Genomic DNA, 19,860 nt, shown 5'->3' with positions numbered 1-19,860 from the left:
GGCACTGACGTAGTTGGCGGTGGACACATTGGGGAAAACAGGGTTGGACCTATGTATTACTTTGTTGTTGGGGATGAAGGAAGTGGAAATTCAAAATAAGGTGTAGCATTTTTAGGAGGTTGCCAATTTGGAGTTGCTCGAGAATGTGCAGAGATCAATCATGACTTTTTTTCCTTTAAACTCCTAATTTATTTCACAAATCCATGTTTTTCCTCTTCTTGTCTTCATGAATCTCTTTCATCTCTTATAAAAAAGTTGTTCTTTAATTTATTTATTTTTATGTTCAAGCTTCAAGTTTTTGTGCTCAATGATGCACGAAAGATCCCAAAAACCAAAATAAGAAGAAATATTTTGGGTAAAGAGGGAAGAAGAGGGTTGTTGTGCCATCACCAATGGCAGTGAGTGACCTGCCCTCCTCCCAAAGAGTGACTGAAATTAGATTCCATAAATTTTCTTTTTACGTTTGGGAGCATGCATTTCGGACCTTGAATTTGGATAAAAATAAATTTGGAAAAAATTTAACACAATTTTTTATTACATCTTTCCCAAATCTACATAAATCCAACTCTAAGCTTTCTTCCAAGCATATTACTAATGGTTCTAAAACATTTGTTGCATCAATGCACGTCATCTGCGTTATGCAAGTAAGAAGGAGATTTGAGATTTTTGCTCACACATCCCAATTAGCCATTGCAGACAATTGAAATGATAGAAATTCTCTCTTCTTTCCTTATGCAGTTTTTATGAGAGGGCTTTCACCCACTTTAAAACAAAGGACGTTCCCCTGGCTCTCTCTCCCAAAATTGAAGTTGTGCAAGAAAGAGTATGGAAACCATTCAATAAGGAATCCCTTCACATTAGCATATTTAAAGTCATAATCTCTTGTTGAATGCTTGTCGTATTCGTTGCATTGATTCTATTTTAAAGAGATAATGAATAGCCAAGGAGTCTTCTCCCTAAGTTTGCATTAGACCATGACATCCCCCATTCGCATTGACATGTTGGAATCAAATCTATTGTTGGCAGCCATGCCATTTCTTGCACTATTTCAAGAGAGAGGTGGGGATAATGTAGCTTCTTCTATTTTTGGTTGGAGATTGTAAGCCGAAAAAAAAGGGGAAAACTCCCTTTGTTTTAAGGAGGGAGAAAGCCAAGTGCTAAATATTGCAGGTGGGAGGAGAGCATTCCCTCTATTTTAACAGTCCAAACCTTCTAAGATGCATTGTGAGCAAAAATTTTAAATCTTACTTGTGCAGTGTAGGATAAGATTGTTGTTGTGTCGGGCACCCCACTTGTGCCAAACATCAATACTATAATTAATGTTATTGAAAATATAGAGAACTAAAGCAACTGCAAAAACTAATAATAAAAAACAGTAAAAAGAACAAGACAAGAATTTAACGAGGTTCGATACAGAATTACCTACGTGCTCAGGGGTCGACAATCAATCCACCACTTCTTGACAAAGTAGAATTTTGAAATGTGTTTTTACAAATGGAGAGTTGAGCTCTTTATATAGTTTCAGCCTCAAGTCGAAAAACACTTCTCACCAATGTAGGACAAATAAAACAAAAAAATTCAAAACAGCTTTTTATATCAATATGGAACTATTCTACTAATGTGGGACAAAAGCAACAATTGCATAGGTCAAATAATTTAAGACTATTAGTGCAACAAATTAAAGGTCTAAAACTCAATTCAAGCTATGCTAATAGCTGTGGACCACAATTTATCCTCAAAATAAAAGTGGTGCTTTTTTTTCTTTGACGAACAAAGAATTGCATTAGAAAAGGAGAGAAAATACAACAAAAAAGGAAAATAAAAATGAGGAGAACAAGAATGTAACGTCTATAGGAACAGATGTTTAACATTATGAAACCCACATCAGCACAACAAATACCATTCTACTCCAAAGCAAGTCATTCCATGTAAGCACGCTTTAAAATTTCTAGCATTCTCTAGCCAAACATATTAAATAATTGCAATAACAATGCATTGCCCAGAGGAATAGACCTAGCTTTTACCAAAAAATACCAAAACTTATCCAATTAGCCAAAGTGACACTGTCAAAACAAACATTAACAAGTTTCCCCACTCCTTAAACAAAAGATTCAAACCTCAATCAGGTCTTATTATGTCTTATCTTTTCAAACCCACTGGCCTTGATTTTCTCATGTATCGTAGTCCAAGTAAAAGCTTTTATTCTTTTAAAGAACTTTAGATTTCCAAATACAAGGGTGAAGAGCAAAAGGAACAACAGTAGATTCACAAAAACATATTAATTCCATCATTACTGCACAAATAGCGACTCCTTTCCTATAATCAGGGGAAATACCCCTTCCGAATTTATTTTTCAATAATTATGGGTTGCTCATCTTTACTTCAAGGTCAAGGTGTGTAATTTTTTCGACCGGCAGAACATTTCAACCCACGAAAAAAAAAAAGAAAGAGGGGGGCAGGTATGAAATTAAATAGAAGTTTATTCAATTTTGCAATAAAATTTGTCCAAATTCATGTTCCCAGATAGCATTTCCATGAAATACAATCTAAAAAGCAGTTTAGATGAATTAAATCAAAATTTTCAAAGCGATAATCAACCCTATCTTGGCATAACATCCAATAAACTGCAATAGCCCTAACAACTTCATGCTATATGAATCAATCATACGTAAAACAAATATTTTTGTAATTACAATAATTAAATTTTCTCCACTGAATAAATAAAATGAAATAAGATTGGATAGTAAAAACCAGCCTGAGGAGCAAATCTCAACGAATGGTACAATGACTCAAAATCCCCCTCATTAGTTTCCTAAAGATTGTCCATGGGATTGTCCGTGGGAGGAAAGGGGGTATATCTGGTTCTGGAGACCCAATACCAATACCCCACAAAAACAGAAATGGAGAAAGCAACTACAGAAAACAGTAGGGAAAATGCACTGGCAACATCCAATGAGCTTTTCGGTTTGGACTTGGTTAGTATAGAACTGCCCGATGTTATGTCCAGGGGTACCCAATCACAGCCAATAGCGTAATGTCCAGATCCATGCCATGGATTCCCATCAACTGGATACCAAAATGCAGCTGACGCCTTGCTTGAATCGCCAATTGTTAACTGAACATCCTGCAGCAATTCACAAAACCAAATCATTTCGACTCAACTTTTAGAATAATAATCTTTCATGTCGAAAATATACATTATACATCAGTAGTGACCTCAAATGTATAAACCATACTCAAAAGCATGCTTTTCTTTACAATGGACAAAAAAGGTGGTAGGTGGAAAAAACATTCTAAACAGTGTATGAGGAAATTTTAGTTCAAGATTTAGCACTGGGCAGGACATGAAATAATTTGACTGCAGTGGAAGAAGTTTTAGATGCCACCATGTCGGCTCAATTTTTTGTTTTTTGGTCTCTTTTTTGGTCCACAACCAGACTTGAAAATTAGTTTTACAAAGCATTTTGATGTTGCTTTCATCAATGGATTATCGAGACAACCCTGCACTGGTTTGGATCCAGCAAGTTACAGTGCAAAAGTACTCCACAATATTGATAACTAAAGAGATCAATTCCAACACAATCACAGGGAACAAGCTTTACGTTTCTTGAAAGCACTAGGGGAGATTTTTAACCTGTTGAAGGTGATCCATTGTTCTCAAAGGCCTTGAGAGTTCAAAATAATAAGTTCCCTTTTGACCATCTGAGGCATACGGGCTATCCTCCACCAGAAAACCTGTTAACCAACAACTTTAATATTCAAGAAAAGCATGTTGCACACAAGCAAAGAAATACGGAAAAAATCTGGACAAAGTCAAACAACAAGGCACAAAATGGGAACATAAGCAAAAATCTAGTAAGAAACACCCAATGCCAGAAGCATTAGATGATCATGCCGGAATTTAAGCCTTCCATTGGAAAAGCAAACAACATTTTTCAGTGGCGCAACTTCAGGGCTGGGAAACTAGGGGTTGGAACATATCTGTACCCTTCATTCCTCACCCCCACCCACCTGCCCCCCAAAAAAGGGAAAGGGTAAATAATAGTATTAAAAAAAGTAAAATGCTATCTCCCAGCAATAGATTGGTACTTATTGAATATCTATATAGGTAGAAATGTATAATCTTTAATTTTTAAGATTGGAAAAAAGAAAAATAAAGATAATTTGCTACCTGAGTGGACAGTCAAGCTACTGTGCCACCATGCACCTTTCCAGTTGTTTTGTGCGCTATTATTGTTTCCTGACAGTGAATTAATCAAGTGTAAGTTATTTGCTCATCTAACCAACCATTAAAGAAAATTTTGCAGGAGAAAACAGTTTAAGCAAACTAAGAAGAAACAAAATGATCGTAAGGCACAAAGACTAATGATAAACTTGTCTAATACATTTACTGATTGTTCCAATATCGTATTTTTGTCCAAATCAGAGGAGGCAAAACAAGGAACCGTCTCACTTTTTATGCCAGAGCAATTATAAATTTTTCCAAGAGTAAGAAGAAAAAACATGTTTGAGCACATGCAGTCACCAAATGAAACAAGAGACATCCAAATTCAAACACTTTTCTGACTGTCAACATGTAGCTACAGAATGCATGACTGTTGTCTTTATGTGCAAGCTATAAAACCTCCGCACGTTCTTACTGAGGGTCATGATTTGCATTGAGAGAGCCTGCCAGACAAAATTCCACAAAACCATAACTGGCATATTTATTTATAGCTAAGAAATTATCTTACTTGACTAGTTTGAAAACACCTCAACTTAGAAAATTACTGGGAATTCACAATACAGAACAGTAGGAGAAGAACTGGAGAGAATTGGTGTGGGGAGGAATGCAGAACACGCACGTTTACACTAAGTAATAAAACCGCAAATTCCAATTTCAATTCCATATCAAGTCTCCCAAGCAGTTACACGGTGATATTTACAAGCTTAACAAAGGAGACGATGGGAAGGGGGAGATGAAACCCTAAAATTCCAATTTCAATCCCCAAATCAAGTTTTCAATTTAAACGTGGTTTTGAACAAAAGCATTAATTCTACTTTCATCCCTCTGGTACCTAAGAAGAATCAGTCTATTAAGGTTGTTGATTTTTGACCTATCAGTCTTGTAATTGGTATGTGTAAGTTTATTGTACAGTTATAGATGAGAGGATGGGATCTGTTTAGAAGATACTATTTCTGAGACCCCGAGTGCATTTTTGGGGGGTATACAAATTGTGATGCTATCTAGTAACTACTGAGGTTGTAGAAAATGTTTTTCAAATGAAAGAGAAGGGGGTTGTGTTTAAATTGAATTTTGAAAAGGCTTATGAATGAGTTAGTTGGAAGTTTTAGGACAAGGTCTTCATTAGAAAGGCTTATAGTGAGGCGTGGAGGTCTTGGATGAGCAGGGTGCTCAATGCATCATTTTCTATTATCACTAATGCAGAATCTAAGACGTGGTTAAGAGCTTCAAGGGATTTTAGGAAAAGGGAACTGCTTTTTCCTTTTTTGTTTGTTCTTACTTATTGTTGATGTCATGAGTAAATCGGTAGAAAGGGCTGTGGCAAGAGGTTTTCTGACATGGGTTGTGGTGAGGAGTGAAGGGGTGGTGGTGTCACATCTTATGATGCTATTTTTCTCTTAGGAGATATGTCTTTTTTGAATGTGCTTACTATTTTGCAGCATTTTTAGAAGGTTTTGAGCTAAAAATAAATTTGTGGAAGAGTGGATTATTTGATATTAATCTTAATCCTAAAGATCTTTGGAGTTGGCTCCTTCAGTGAACTGTCGTAGTCGTATTTTAGGGTGACCTTTGGCATATTTAGGGGTCCTTTGGGTGGTAATCCTAGGTCTGTGAGGTTTTGGGATCCAATGGAGGAAAGTTGTCAAAGCATCTGGATAGGTGGAAAGGTGCTTCATTTTCTTTGGATGGGTGTATTCACACTTATTCAAGCTTGTATTTCTAGTATCCCTCCCTATTTTTTGTCTATTTTTAGAATTCCAGCAGGAGTAAGATTGATAGTCTTGAGAGAGTTTCTTTAGTTTGGGGTAGAGGAGAAAAGGGATCATTTGATTGGTTGGGAGTTTGTTTGTTGATCTAGAAGGGAGGGAGTATCGGTCTTAGTAAGTTGATGTCTGAACACAACTTTAATGGGTAAAGGGCTTTGAGAGTTTCCCTTAGAGAAGTATTCCCTTTGGCCGCGAACTAAAAGTTTAGTATGCATGTAAACTGTTTGGATGCTAATTCGGGAATGATATTATTAATATTTTTGAAAATGATGGAACGGATGAAAAGAAAATGTGCAAGGATTATTTGCCAACCCCTGCGGAGGAGATTTATGAGAAGGATCTAGAAGCTCAGCATTTGATTGATAAGTTTGACTTGCCGCTGCCTCATGTGTAATGTTGTCATTTCTTCTTTTTTGTTCATGCCAACATTCATTCCCACTTCACCATACCAACATTCCTTTAAGAAGCTCACCATTTGATTGATAAGTTCAACTTGCCGCTGCCTCATGCATAATGCTGTCATTTCTTCTTTTTTGTTCATGCCAACATTCCTTTCCGCTTCACCATACAAACATTCCTTTCCACTTCACCATACAATTGAAATGCATAATGTTGTCATTTCTTCTTTTTTGCCCATGCCAACATTCCTTTCCGCTTCACCATACCAACATTCCTGTCCGCTTCACCATACAACTGAAAGGCAAGTCCCTTTATTTGGTTTGGTTGGTGGACTGCATTGTGCAAGTTTCTTTGGAGAGGACTGGGTTTGTTTGGAATCAGCAGAGGAGTTCTTGCCTATTTCTTTTACAAGATTTGGTAGGAGTAGAGATGGCTCAACCTTATTGAGATGTGAGATTTTTGCAGTTTTGTGGCATATTTGGTTGGATATGAATGCCCGTTTTTTGCGGGAGGAGGATGATTTGTTCTTCGCTCTAGGATAGGATTCATTATTTGGTTTCTATTTGGTCTTTTGCAGCTCGTTGTTTTAAAATGGTGTGCTTCCTAATTATGAGGCAAGATTGGCAGGCTGTGTTTTGAATGTCATTTTATTCTTTATTTTCATTTTTCTTTACATTTCTTTTCCCATAGGAGGATTTCTTATTCTCCATTTCACATATCCTTTCTTCTTTAATAAAGTATCATGTTCCATCATAAAATATGTATTAGAAACCCAATGCACATGGAAATTCGGAAAAAAAAAATAGAAATTACTAAGTAATTCAATTCCCAACTGATAAAAAAAACACTAGAATCTACTTATTTATTACCTAATAAAATTCCAAACTTCTTCAACTTGAGCCTTTGAGCCCTCATTTCTCATGCTACATCATACACTTCTAGTTGGAAGAAACTAGGCCATGCATTTCAAATATCTGAAGGACCACGAACCGAATAAATATGCAAATCTATAGTACATGTTAAAGCTTGATATAAATTGTTGGCCCACAGCCGAATAGCTTAAGTTTTTAGGTAAAGTGGTAATCTAACATGATATCAGAGCTCGTTACCAACTTACCAGGAAATCCTGGGTTCTAACTTGTTGCCCATGTTCATTGTCAGTTTAAAAAAATTATAGTATTCCCTATTATGGGTATTATTATCGTGTGTTTATCTCTCCACGTGATTTCAGACTGCAACTATGAGGGAGTATTAAAGTTTTTAGGTAAAGTGATAATGTAACAGTACAGTAATGCAACTTACAGCAATTTGTAAACTTCAAAACAAATAGCACTGCATGTTGGATTAGTCCCCTTGAGGCATAGTTGACAAATTTATTGGGGATGATGAACTCAATATGTAGGATGCTGCTTTTGGGTTACATGTCTTCAATTTTAATCCTGGCAATTCTATTCTTTGTGGTTTGTTGACCTTCACAATTTTTATCTTAGGATCTCTCTTTGAATTCAACTGTTTTGGTCAAGTCCAATATTGGACCCTCAACACTGCTCCCTTAACTTCCTCCTCTTGAACTACCTCCCAACTATTTTGAAAGGACACAATTGCAAAACCATCAGGCCCTTGAGGCTTATCCTTTTCCATGTCAAACACAGCCCCCTTAACTTCCTCAACAAGGAAAGGCCTTTCCAACCAGAGAGCTTTATCCATTCAGTCCCACTATAATAGACCTGTCTGGCAAGCCTCAGTTTATAACTTTCTACAGAAATCCATTATCATCACTCCTATTTGTTTACGATCTCTCACAGCACTTCCTAAATCTAACTCCAGCTCCTGCTGTCTCCCATTAGCCACCCAATGAAACAATCCAGAATTACAGTCCCCAACTGACTCTTGCTTTTTCCGCCAACCACTGCCCTCCCTCAAGGGTCACCTCCAAATCATTACTAAGACAGATCCTCCTCACCCAACAACCCACATTCTTCTAACCAATCCAAACCTTCAATCTCACAAGAATCTCCATTTTTTGCTCTTGAATGTTGACAAGACCTCTTTATTCCACGCTTTCATGAAACACTCCCATACCTTTAAAAGAAAAGGGGGGGAAATGAAAAAAGAAAGAAAACTCCACTTCTTGATGCACTCTCAAAAAGAAGGATGTGTCAGCCACATATTCTCAAACCTGAATTGGGCAGTCCCCACTTTAGTATTGGAATCTAATAGCACCTCAATGATCAGAAACAGGCCTAGAAAAACCTCCTAAACTCAGAAAGACGTCTGCCCAAGTATCAGTAAACAAGATCCTATCAATGCTAGAAGAAGCTACCTGTCTCCACAAGAAGATATCCAAGTAAAAAATGCCCCTAAGCTTGCAACCTTGAATGAAGAAATCAAAATCCCCCATACTAATAGTCATCCTAGATCCAATTACCCAATGCAGATTGCAGTGACCAAAAAGACTAGCCAACTCTTAACAAGAAAAGAAGCCTGCCCTGAAGAATGACCCAAAGCCCTACCATAAACAGACATGAACTACCAGTCTCCAAAGCCAATCACATCTAGAAAAATCAACAATGAAAAGGACCCCACAAAACACTCTCAACAAAGAGATCCTCATGTCTCAACCACAATTTAACCACCCAACGCACCTGAGGAAGGGAAAGACACCCAATCCATAAACCTAACTTCCCAAATACTCAACTGAAAAAAGCATGCACTACATCTAACCTAGATTCTCATAAATAAATAAAAGAATGTCAGGACATCCTGATGCAGGACAGAATAGAAACAGAAAGAGGAGAAATTTGAGGGAAGGAGGGAAAAGAAGAGAGAATTGTGGTAGGTCAGAACAGAAGTCAGGGGGGGAGTTACAAAGCAGAAGATGGAAATGGAACAGGGAGGGAAACAGAAGGAGTAGAAGGGAAGAGAGGAGGGAGAAAAAAGGGGACACGTATAGGGCAGCAAGAGAGAGAGAGAGAGACCAGGAAGCAGTTCTGAATTTCAAGATACGATAAACTGTTTAATACAACAGACAAGAAAAGTTCTTATATACCCAATATTACAGCTAAAACAACTATTTACAAAATAACCTCAATAATTAGAATACACAAAAAAAGAGACCCTAAATTAACTAAACTTCCAAATTAACCAAAAAAAATTTCCAAATTAACATAATAACCGTAATTTCTAAGGCTTTCGCATGTAAGCATCTAAAAAGTTCCCCATTGGTGATACTCCATCAAATTCCCCTTGTTTAATAAAACTCAACCTCAAGTTCCGAATGGCACAGTAGCATCAGCTCTATGAGCGGGAAAAGGTCGGACAATCAGGAAAATCAATACATGGCACAAACCTCAACAAACATAGAAGAGTATCAAAAAGATTTTCCAACTGCAAGTAGCATAGAAGAATCAATGTCGTGTGATAAAATAACAAGTCCTCCAAACAAGAACAAATTTAATACCCAAATTAATTGATTTGGACAATATTCTAGAAAGATGGAAAATGTCGCATTATGCTTGGATGTGGAGGGACAAGATGCAACGGATGAAGTGAAGGCACATTTTTAGCAGATGGAGGAGGAATCATCTAAGGAAGATTTAAAAAAAAAAAGGTTCCATTATTGAATAATTTTCAACAACTCTTAACCACCAAATTGTTGCTCATTCTTGGGATTAGAAATGGAAAATTAAGGTTGAAGGGTAGGATCATTGACAAAAATAGCTGTCCTAATAGTTGGCAACTCATCTTGAAGTTCACTGCAAGTCTTAACAACCAAGTTTGATGATAAATCAAGGTCCTCGGGTCTAGAAGCAGCAACAGTATTTAGGGTCTCTAAAGACAAGTCCAAGGCCCTGTCTCATAAGAAGATGAATGATTTATGTCCTGGTAGAAAACCACTTTACCTAAAAGCTTAAGCTGTTAGGTTATGGGCCAACAATGTATATTAAAGCTTTAACACTCCCACGCGCTTACAGCCCAACAGCACGTGCAGAGATAAACACACGATAAATAACATCCATTACTGGAAATATAATAATTTTTTGAACACCACACACTAAATGCGGGCAACATGCATATAACCTAGGACCCCCTAGCAACCAACTCTGATACCATGTTAGATAATACTTTACCTAAGACCTTAAGCATTTAGGTTGTGGGCCAACAATGTATATCAAGCTTTAACATGTCCAATGAAGACTCAAAAAATTATGCAGTACTAATACGCAAATCATTTACGCAGTCATGAGACTCAATTACACAACAATATGCACGAGCATTTCTCATATTTGATTGTTTATCCCCAACAATTTGAGTTTTCCCCTAAACATCTTGAGCAGGGCTATGACTATCTTGTGAACAGTGATTTCATCTAGGCTGATGGAACTCTTAAACATTAGAATTTAGAAGTTGTGTTATGGGTGCATAATTGGAGAAATCTCTCAGACCCCAAAGTGATGTGGCAAGCCTCAAATAAAGTGGGACATTTTTGGTTTGTCAAAATAATATGCTTCCTAATTTCATCTTCCAACCTTTGTTTTAACATAATCACCACTCTAGGTTCCTCACTAAGAGCATGCAGCACACCCACATATAGGTCTTTAAATTTAAGGTAGGCAGTAGAATAAAGTTACCTAAGACTAGACAGTTGATCCACTAATTGCTCTCTGTAACAATATGGGCATATTTCTCCCTTAAAATATATCTTATTTCAGACCAAGTGACTACAGGAGATTTTCCAAGATAATTTCTGTCCCAGTATTTCTTTGCCAAACCAGAAGTTTTAATTTGGATGCCTAGATCCTTTGGTGGTCACACTGACTTGCACAATCCATACCAATTAAAGCAATTCTCCATGTCATTCAACCAATCTAAGAAAAAACAAGGATTTCAATAAACCATCAAAATTACAAGGACATCTAGGTTGTATCAATTATTGAGAATTGACGAGGTGGGAACTAGATTTGTGGAATTGACTCAATTGTTTTTTTCACTGGAGAGCAAGTAAGAGCCGATGCCTATTCAAACAAGTACCAACTAGATAAGTAACATTAAATCAACTTTTGTGGAGTCGAAGCAATGTAAGTCCATGCAACATTACCAAAGGGTCCTAACGCATCCTTAAGCTGAGTTTGTAATCTTAAAAGATTGTTCAAATATTTCACTTCAGTTTCTTGCAGATGCTGCAAGAAAACTCCACTAATAAACTTGGAAAAGAGTCCTTGCACACTGACTATAAAGATATGCATCAGACAGTCAAAGCTGGATTTTTCACATCGACATCAAAATCTTGCAAATAAAAACTAATTTGTTAGAGTAAATTTGAAAAGATCACATCTGAGCCTCAATATGAATGCTGGCAGACCTTCAAACACTGAAATTTGGATTGGCAGTCCAAGATGCTAGCATTCGTCTCAATCCACAAGGTCCAGAGGAAGGAAAAATAGCCACACTCCAAAGAGCTCAACCATTTCTGTTCTTTCCAAAACCTCTGAAGTTAACCGATAGCAAGTATCCCACCTTTCCTGGAGCCATCCACTCTTCCCACACCAGTGAAAAAAGGGCATCCCAGAGCTACAAAGCCACCTTGCAATGCACGAAAGATGGGCATTCGATTTGTTGCTTTCACAACATGATACACATGCCAAGACTGAGAGCCTTACAAGCACTTCTCCTCTAAAGCAAATCCTGCATTTTAATCCTTTCCAGGATCATGGTCTAGACAAAAGCCGAAATCTTTCCCAGCACCTTAGCCCTCCAAAGGATGTGGTTCCAAGGAAAAAGGTTAAGAGTGTGGGTTTTCAGAAGGTGAGAAAGGAATATTTGGAGGTAAATATACCTGAGAAATTCCCCTCCCACACTCTTTCATCTTTGCTAATAGAGGGGATATGCTGATCCAATAAGGAAATAAGGATAGTGACCTCATTGACCTCTTTTTCATTGAAATTCCTGAAAAATTGGGAATCCTGAGAAGACGGATCCCCCTCAGAAGAAATAAAGTAGCTAATGGGAGCATTATGTAGTGATGAAAGCTTTAAAAGACGAGGGACCTCAACTCCAACAAAGACTCCCCCACCCACACATCCTCCCAAAAAAAGACTTTTTACCGTTGCCCACTTTGAACCAGATAAGAGGAAAGAACTAACTCACACAACCTGGAAGTCAAATTTCCAGGTGCACAGATGAGAGATGCCAAAGCCCCTCATCTCCCACCCATCCTTTTGATCCCACACTTGCTCTTAATCACCTTATGCCACAGGGATTCAAGTTCCAGAGGAACCCTCCAAAGCCATTTTCCTATAGGGGAGATGGTATTGGATACCATGTTCCCAATGCCAAGGCCCCTAATATAGGTCAAATTATATCAAAGTGAAGCCTAAATACTGCGAAAAAATCCAAAATATTGTGACTAAATTCAATTTCTTGCTATTCTGAAAGACAGAGACTCTGGCAGCTTCTTGCTGCACAGCCAGCATAAGGAGCTCGTGCACCTTCATCTGGTGATGGCTTTCCGTATGGCGGTTGATAGGGGCTGATGAGTTAATTGGTGATGGCGGTGGTGTGTCAAGATAACTCAGTAAAGTAAAATTTGGAGGGGGTTGACAGGAAAATGTTTGAGTGGCACATGCTATTTCTCTCGTGGTCAGCAATGAAAAACTTCAGGGGAAGGCTATTCGGTGGCGTCTGTCTTTGATGGCAACAAAGGTGATGAAATGATGCATGGAGGTTAGTGCTAAAATTTTTGAGTGTATCTTTATGTAAAGTTGCAAAAATGACCAGTCTTTGGTGTGTGGTGATTGTGGTTTGTTTTGATACCAAATTTATGTATGACAGCACAAAGAGAGAGAGAGAGAGAGAGCGAGAGACAGAGAGAGAGAGAGAGAATTGACGGGGAGAAACAGAGACAAGGAGAGAAGAAGAAGGGAGAAGATGATAGAATTGTTGCAGGTCAGAATAGAAATTGAGAGAGAACCTACAGAACAGAAGATGGAAACAGGACAGAGAGGGGAACAGAAAGAGTAGAAGAAAAAACAAAGAAGGGAGAGGACTGCACAAGGGAGAGAGGGAAACCAGGAAGCCGTGCTGAATTTCAGAATATGATTCACTGTCAAATGCTATACACAAGCAAAATTCTTATGCACATAATACTACAACTAAAACCACTAATTACAAATATAACCCCAAAGCACTTAAAATACACTAACCCTTAATTTACTAAGGGCCTGTTTGGTATCATTGTCATTTTCTGTTTTCTGATTCTGTTTCTGCACAGTAAAGAAACAGATTATAAAACGCATTTGTTATGTTGCCAGATTTTTGTTTCTGTTGTCAGTTTTTTGCTGTTTGTGAACAAATTGAAAACCAAATTTTATGGTTTTTAGTTGTTTTGGCAACCTGTTAAAAATTTTAATATCCAGAAATAATTCTTTTGAATTAAATAATTTATTTTACACACTTTTTAATTAAAACTAAAATTAAATAATCATACGAATTTAAATATAATTGAAGCTAAAAATATACATAAAGTTCAAAAAATAATAATAAAGCCAATTACAAATTTTTTTTACTATTTTTCAATTGTCATGTCCAATTAAATTTTTATTGTAAAGTAAATTTTGAAAGTATAAGAACTAAGTAAAATGATTATAATAATTTTCATTTCTATTATAGTGGTTTTTTTTAATGTGCATTATTTTGCAATTTAATTATTTTAATCATACTTTTATAATATTATTTGAATTAAAGAAAAAAATGAGAATTTTATAATTAAGTTTTTAATTTATTTTAGCTTTATAAATATTAACCAAACAGGTGCTAGTTTTTGGTTTTTAGTTTCTGTTTCTAGTTTTTGGTTTTTGTTTCTAGTTTTCGTTTATGTAATTTTTGACAATGATACCAAACAGCCCCTAAACTTCTAAAACAATCAGAATTTTTCAAAATTAAAATAACAAACTCTGATTTATGAATCTTTAGCAATATAAGCATCTAAAGTTCTCCATTGGTGTTCCTCCATTACTCACCCTTTTAGCTAACTGCTGAACCAGTCTCCACTTACCGCAATCCCCTAAACCTTTCACCTACGTTTGTGTTGGATATGTGACTCATATTGAGTGGAATGCATGCACCGGGAAAGCACGATGAAGCAAAGAACAAGAAAATTAGGTTACAGGAAAAAACCGTCGACTATTTGGTCGACGGTATGATCGACAGTTTCAATTTGAAGGATTCAACCTCGGTATTAAACCGTCGATGGTTTTGCTGAAACCTTCGACGGTATTGTTCGGCGCTAAACACGGATTTTGTATCGAGAAGATCAATAAATTGGGAGATTCAGAGGTTTTTCCTCCGGAATTTGCTATAGGGGTATACTTTAGGAAGTTTCTAAACTTTCTGTCTGCATAGGGTTAGAATATAAACAATATTTTATAACCCTTGATGCAAGCTTCGAAGATTGATAGAGAAAATTCAGCCGCTTGCTCTCGTGGACGTAGGCACATTGTCAAACGACGTAAATTCTTGTATCGTGTGATTTTATTGCTTTCCTTTATTCTCTTTGTGATTGATTGTGTTTTCGTATATTCATCGTTGCTTGCTTGCATTGCTTGTTCCGATTTGATTTGTTGGTTTCCGCTGCGCATTGGCATTCAACCAGTTTCCACAACAGTTTGGAAACTTATCCAAAGAGAGAAATTGACTATAGCCATTCGCTGTCAATCGTAGCATCATGAAATGGTTTGGTGCTCGAAATGATCTCAACCATGGATTGGCAGTTTTGATGAATAAAAAAGAATGTAACTTCTTCAATAACCATCTTTGTTCTTTGATCAATAAATTAATTAGGAAAAACATCGGTTATTGTTCCCTATAATTTTAGGAAATCTTCCCTTTAACTCGAAGGAAAAATATTTTTTCTTGATTAAAATACTCTTTGTCCTATAAATCCACATAAAAAAATTGTCATAGAAGTATCTGCTTTGTTTGATCAATAGAACTGTTTGGAAACCAACAAAGGTGATCAAAATATGTTGTTGAAGCACTTGATGACAGGTCTTTCCATTTTCTCTTGAGAATTCTTTAACTGGCTAGAGAAGATACTACAATCTATTCTTCTTCTTAAATCTATTCTTCTTCTGTTCTTTATTTTTTCTTTTTATGCAACCAACTCCCTTGTAAATTATGCTTTGACACCACGAGGCATTCTTGTACACTAATACCAACAACAACAACAACAAACCAAGCCCTAAGTCCCACTAAGTGGATTCAGCTACATGAATCCTTTTCTATCATTTTACACGATCGTGGGCAATTTCGTCCAACAGTTTAAGAGCTACTAAATCCTTACTATCTCATTCCAAGTTAACCCCTAGTCCCCTACCCCTTCTATTGCCACTAACAGTAACTAGCTCACTCAATCACTCCTCCTCACAGGTACACTATTTGGCTTATGTTGCACATGCCCAAACCATCTGAGCAGTCCCTCCCCCTATCTTATCTTATACAACTGTTATACCTTACCTCAAATATGTTCATTTCTTAATTTATCTTTCAACATTACACCACTTATCCACCATAGCATTGTCATTTTGGAAACTTTTAGGGCCTATTTAGTTGTGGAAAATATTTTCCATTTTTTTAGTTTTCCAAAGCAGCTTATATTTTAGTTTTCCAAGATTTGCACTAAAAAATGTAGAAAATAAATAGATAATTTAAATGTGCGAAACAGTTTTTCATTTTTTTTATTTCTAAATCTCAAAATAATTATAGAAAAGACAACTTGCTTTTTCAATTTTCCAAAAAAAAAAAAATGATATAAGGTAGTATTTGGGATTATGGATTTTAGGGATTGGATTTGAATTCATGAATTTGGAAGAAACTCAATACATAATCCACACAAATCAAAGTCTACACCAAGGGTTAAGTCTAGAATACCAATTTTAGTACCCAAATCATGTTTTTTCTAGCAGTTACAGAATAACAATAATCAAAGTGCTAATACTCTAACAAGAGGGGTGTTGAGCAGTAGGCACTCTTACGAGCACCCCCACGCAAGTAGCATGCCTAGGTTCAAGTCTTTTAACCTCATTTCAAGTTTATAAAAGATAAAACTGTCAAATTACCAACTTATGACATAACAAAAATACCATTAAAAATTAACCAATTTTTTATTTAAAAAGAAAAACTAAATGTCTTGAATGTGAGTCTCTGACCTCATTTCTCACATGCCTCAGTTACCCTGAACTAATTACTCATGTTTTTCAAGTACCATACAATCTTGTCTTCCTTGTTTTACAATAGAAGGGTAGTTTCAATACTTCCAAGTGCATAATCAAAAACCATTAACAACATTTTGATCAGGCAACCTTGCTAGTAAGCTAAAATCATCCATTTTGGTTTTTTTTATAGAAAAAAATATTTATTAAGAGAAAGAATAAAAATATAAAAGAGGGGCAAGGCATCCACCAAAACAACCCATTTTGCTCTACCATTCAAAACTTCAAATATTTGACTTGTGAATGTTCCACTACAGCTTAATAGTGTTCATTGGTAAACTTTGGGTCTCTAACAAATATAAACAATGAATTATCAACAGAATAAGCTGCCGCATCTATGGATTATCACACACATACTGCTCGTATCAACCAATTAATTGATTATTCTAAATATCAGTTGCCTGGCTTTCCACATTGCTGCCTCAAGGCACTGTCAGAAGCAGATGAGAAGAGCAAGCAAGTCTGAACATTGATCATCAAATAAAAATACTTGATATTCATGGATCTTAAATAACTGCAAGGGCAATGTATAAAGAGATAAATTCGCTTAATTCTAAAAATACCTGAGGGACCCATTCCATCAAGATATCGACAGTGTGGGTTCCATGCATAAACATCAACCAAATGACCAAACCTGTTCACAGAATGAAAAATAAACTAGCAAATCAAATGGCAAAAACATCAACTTCTTAAATAAAATTTTTCAAAGCATATGGCTCTCTAATCCAAGGATCAATAAGCTGGGATTAAAGCCATCACCTGTCACCCCCATTTCCATCTCTATTATCTGCAGGGTTGCCACCATAGAGACGTCCTGGAATAGCATTTCCGATTGAAAAGTGCATAATATCGACCTCATGGCCATGGCAATTCTTGCTGGTGCAACTACCTCGTGCTTCTTTACACCCTCCCATCTTATAACACATATTTTGTTAGTTTTTCACTAAAATTTGTATAGAACACCAAAATAGACATACAAAAATCCAAAACGTCATAAAAGGTAGCATGACCATTGTATAATGATCCATATAACAACTTACATTATGGTAGGAGGCATGTTCACCAATTTGAAACATGAGAGCCACAGATGGGCATTTGTTATTGTTGCTGCATTAGGGGATAAAATTTCAATCGTAACACACTATCGTCAAGATTCAAGAACCAGAAACATGGAACTTAAATTCTTGATTGAACTAATTAAATTAAAAAAATTCTTGAATCATGTTTGCATAAAATAATGAAACAGAAAATCAGCACTCATATAGCCAACACATATACCAGGGGAAAAAAAGAAGTTAGTCACAAGTGGATAAACATGATCACAAGAAAAGAAAGAACACCCACTGTCAAGGCTCCCACAAGAATGAAAGGAAATTTTAAATCTGCTCTGTCCCCCAGGGGGAGTTTTATCTTGAATTCTCAGCAAAGGATTAGCCTTCTCATCCAATGGTCAAGGTCTATCTTCGCTGGAACAGGTTTGGCTTAAATGGCCTTTATAAGGAAAAGATTGCAGGGTACAATGGAAGATCGTGAAGTTTGGAGGAAGGAGTTAACCAGTTCTAAGTCTATCATAGATATTGGCCCGTGGTCACAAGTCATAGATCAATCACAATTCATCATATCACAAAGCGTCTACCACTTTCAACTCTTCATTGTTACTTATGCTTATTGTGCTTAATTGCTTCTTTCATGAACGCTTTAAAAATAGTTTATCAGAGTGTGTCCTTAATTGTTGAATGCCTGGTTATGAACTGATAGAAAAAACCACTAAGGAAATCTAGCTAATATTTACTAAATATATGACTTAATGAATCAATTAAATCACTTAGGATTGCTCAAAGTTATTGAAGCAGGTGAGTAGAGCATTAGAAATTCCCAAAAGGTAAAATAGAAAGGCTACCTCGAATATCTCTGATACAAGGCATGGCCACTTGACCATTTTTAAACCACACTATTACTTAATCAACGACTCCAAGTTCTAAGTGCCGTGATTGGTAAAGTTATAGAGCGAAGAGCAACAAAAGGATCACTCAGATCAACAGGGTTGTCCGAAGTTGATAAGACATGTAATGAATTAAACAGTCAATATTCATTACAATTTATGGGGGCTAAAAAGAGCATACATGACCCCTAAGGCATCAGTCGTCAAGTTGGGCACTGAACGGTAAATAAATAAAACTTGTTTTTACTTCAAAATAAATCAATCAATCAATCAACACGACCAACTTAGTGCTTTCCCTTTAAATTAAAATTAGCAATTACTAATTACCCTTTTGAGTATACATAGTCGCCATCAACTTGCAACATGAAGAAAACATCATGGCCGTCATGCAAAGCCTGCAACAACAGATCATAACTCAGAAAAGAAAATTCAGAATTGAACAAATCCAGAAGCGTTTTCGAAAACAAGATTCATCAATAATAGCACCGCACAACCAATCCAAAAACTAAAACACAGAAAACATTTTGCAAACACAAATAAGAGAATACACCATTGCCCCAACACTTCATAAGCCACAAACAAAAAAATTGAACTTGAGGAAACCCAAAAGAATGTTTTCCAAAGCAAAATCATCAACAAAACGACCAAACAAAACACAACTAATTCGACAACAAAAAAAACTTCGCAAAAACAAAAAAATGGAAACGCCATTCGTTTCAAAGTTCCAGCCCACCTTAACGGTCATCTTCCCACCCTTGTACTCGTGCTCGGGATGTGGGTCCAAAGCAGGCAAGAGAGAGAACTCGAATCCATCAATGTCGGCCCAGTCGTCGGCGCGGCCATCGAGGGTGATGACGCCAGGCCTGAACTCGGCCTGGATTCGGTCCTCCGACTCGGAATCGCAGCTCCACTCGCCCGATTCCTCGTGCGAGTTCACCGCTCCAAAGGCGACGAGCACCAGGAGAAGGAAGAGTCGAAACGACATTGCGGAGGATGGACGAGGTTTGAAGCAATGGAGACGAGTCTTAGCTCCTTCCGGTTCAGAGGAGTCCGCCTTCGCTGACTCAGTCCAAGGATTTCCATTAATATCGACATTTGTGGTCATCGTATTCTTTCAGCCGGCTTTCAAAGGAATAAGATTTAGAAAGACTATTCCACGCCCGCTTAATTATTACTATTATATATATATGTAAAACACGAACTTGCAAAAGAAAACACTAATCTTCTTTTAAGATTTCAAAAAAAAAAATCATCCCAAGT

At 36.7% G+C, this 19,860-nt stretch overlaps 1 protein-coding gene across 1 annotated transcript; it reads right to left on the bottom strand.

Moving 5' to 3' along the window:
* Positions 1 to 2,630: 2,630 nt before the first annotated feature.
* Positions 2,631 to 19,762, bottom strand: LOC131156788 (uncharacterized). Its single transcript, XM_058110742.1, has 8 exons — positions 19,334 to 19,762; positions 18,928 to 18,995; positions 17,699 to 17,765; positions 17,418 to 17,572; positions 17,222 to 17,292; positions 4,172 to 4,240; positions 3,635 to 3,735; positions 2,631 to 3,124 (listed from the first exon to the last, which is right to left on the bottom strand). The coding sequence occupies exons 1-8, from the start codon at positions 19,703 to 19,705 to the stop codon at positions 2,813 to 2,815; spliced, it is 1,215 nt and encodes a 404-aa protein (XP_057966725.1). The 5' UTR covers positions 19,706 to 19,762; the 3' UTR covers positions 2,631 to 2,812.
* Between the last annotated feature and the right edge of the window lie 98 nt (positions 19,763 to 19,860).

The sequence above is a fragment of the Malania oleifera genome, chromosome 5 (genome assembly GCF_029873635.1).
Source record: "Malania oleifera isolate guangnan ecotype guangnan chromosome 5, ASM2987363v1, whole genome shotgun sequence".
Lineage (NCBI taxonomy): Eukaryota > Viridiplantae > Streptophyta > Magnoliopsida > Santalales > Ximeniaceae > Malania > Malania oleifera.
Note: the sequence above shows the minus strand (reverse complement) of the source record. Positions and strands in the feature narration are given on the sequence as shown.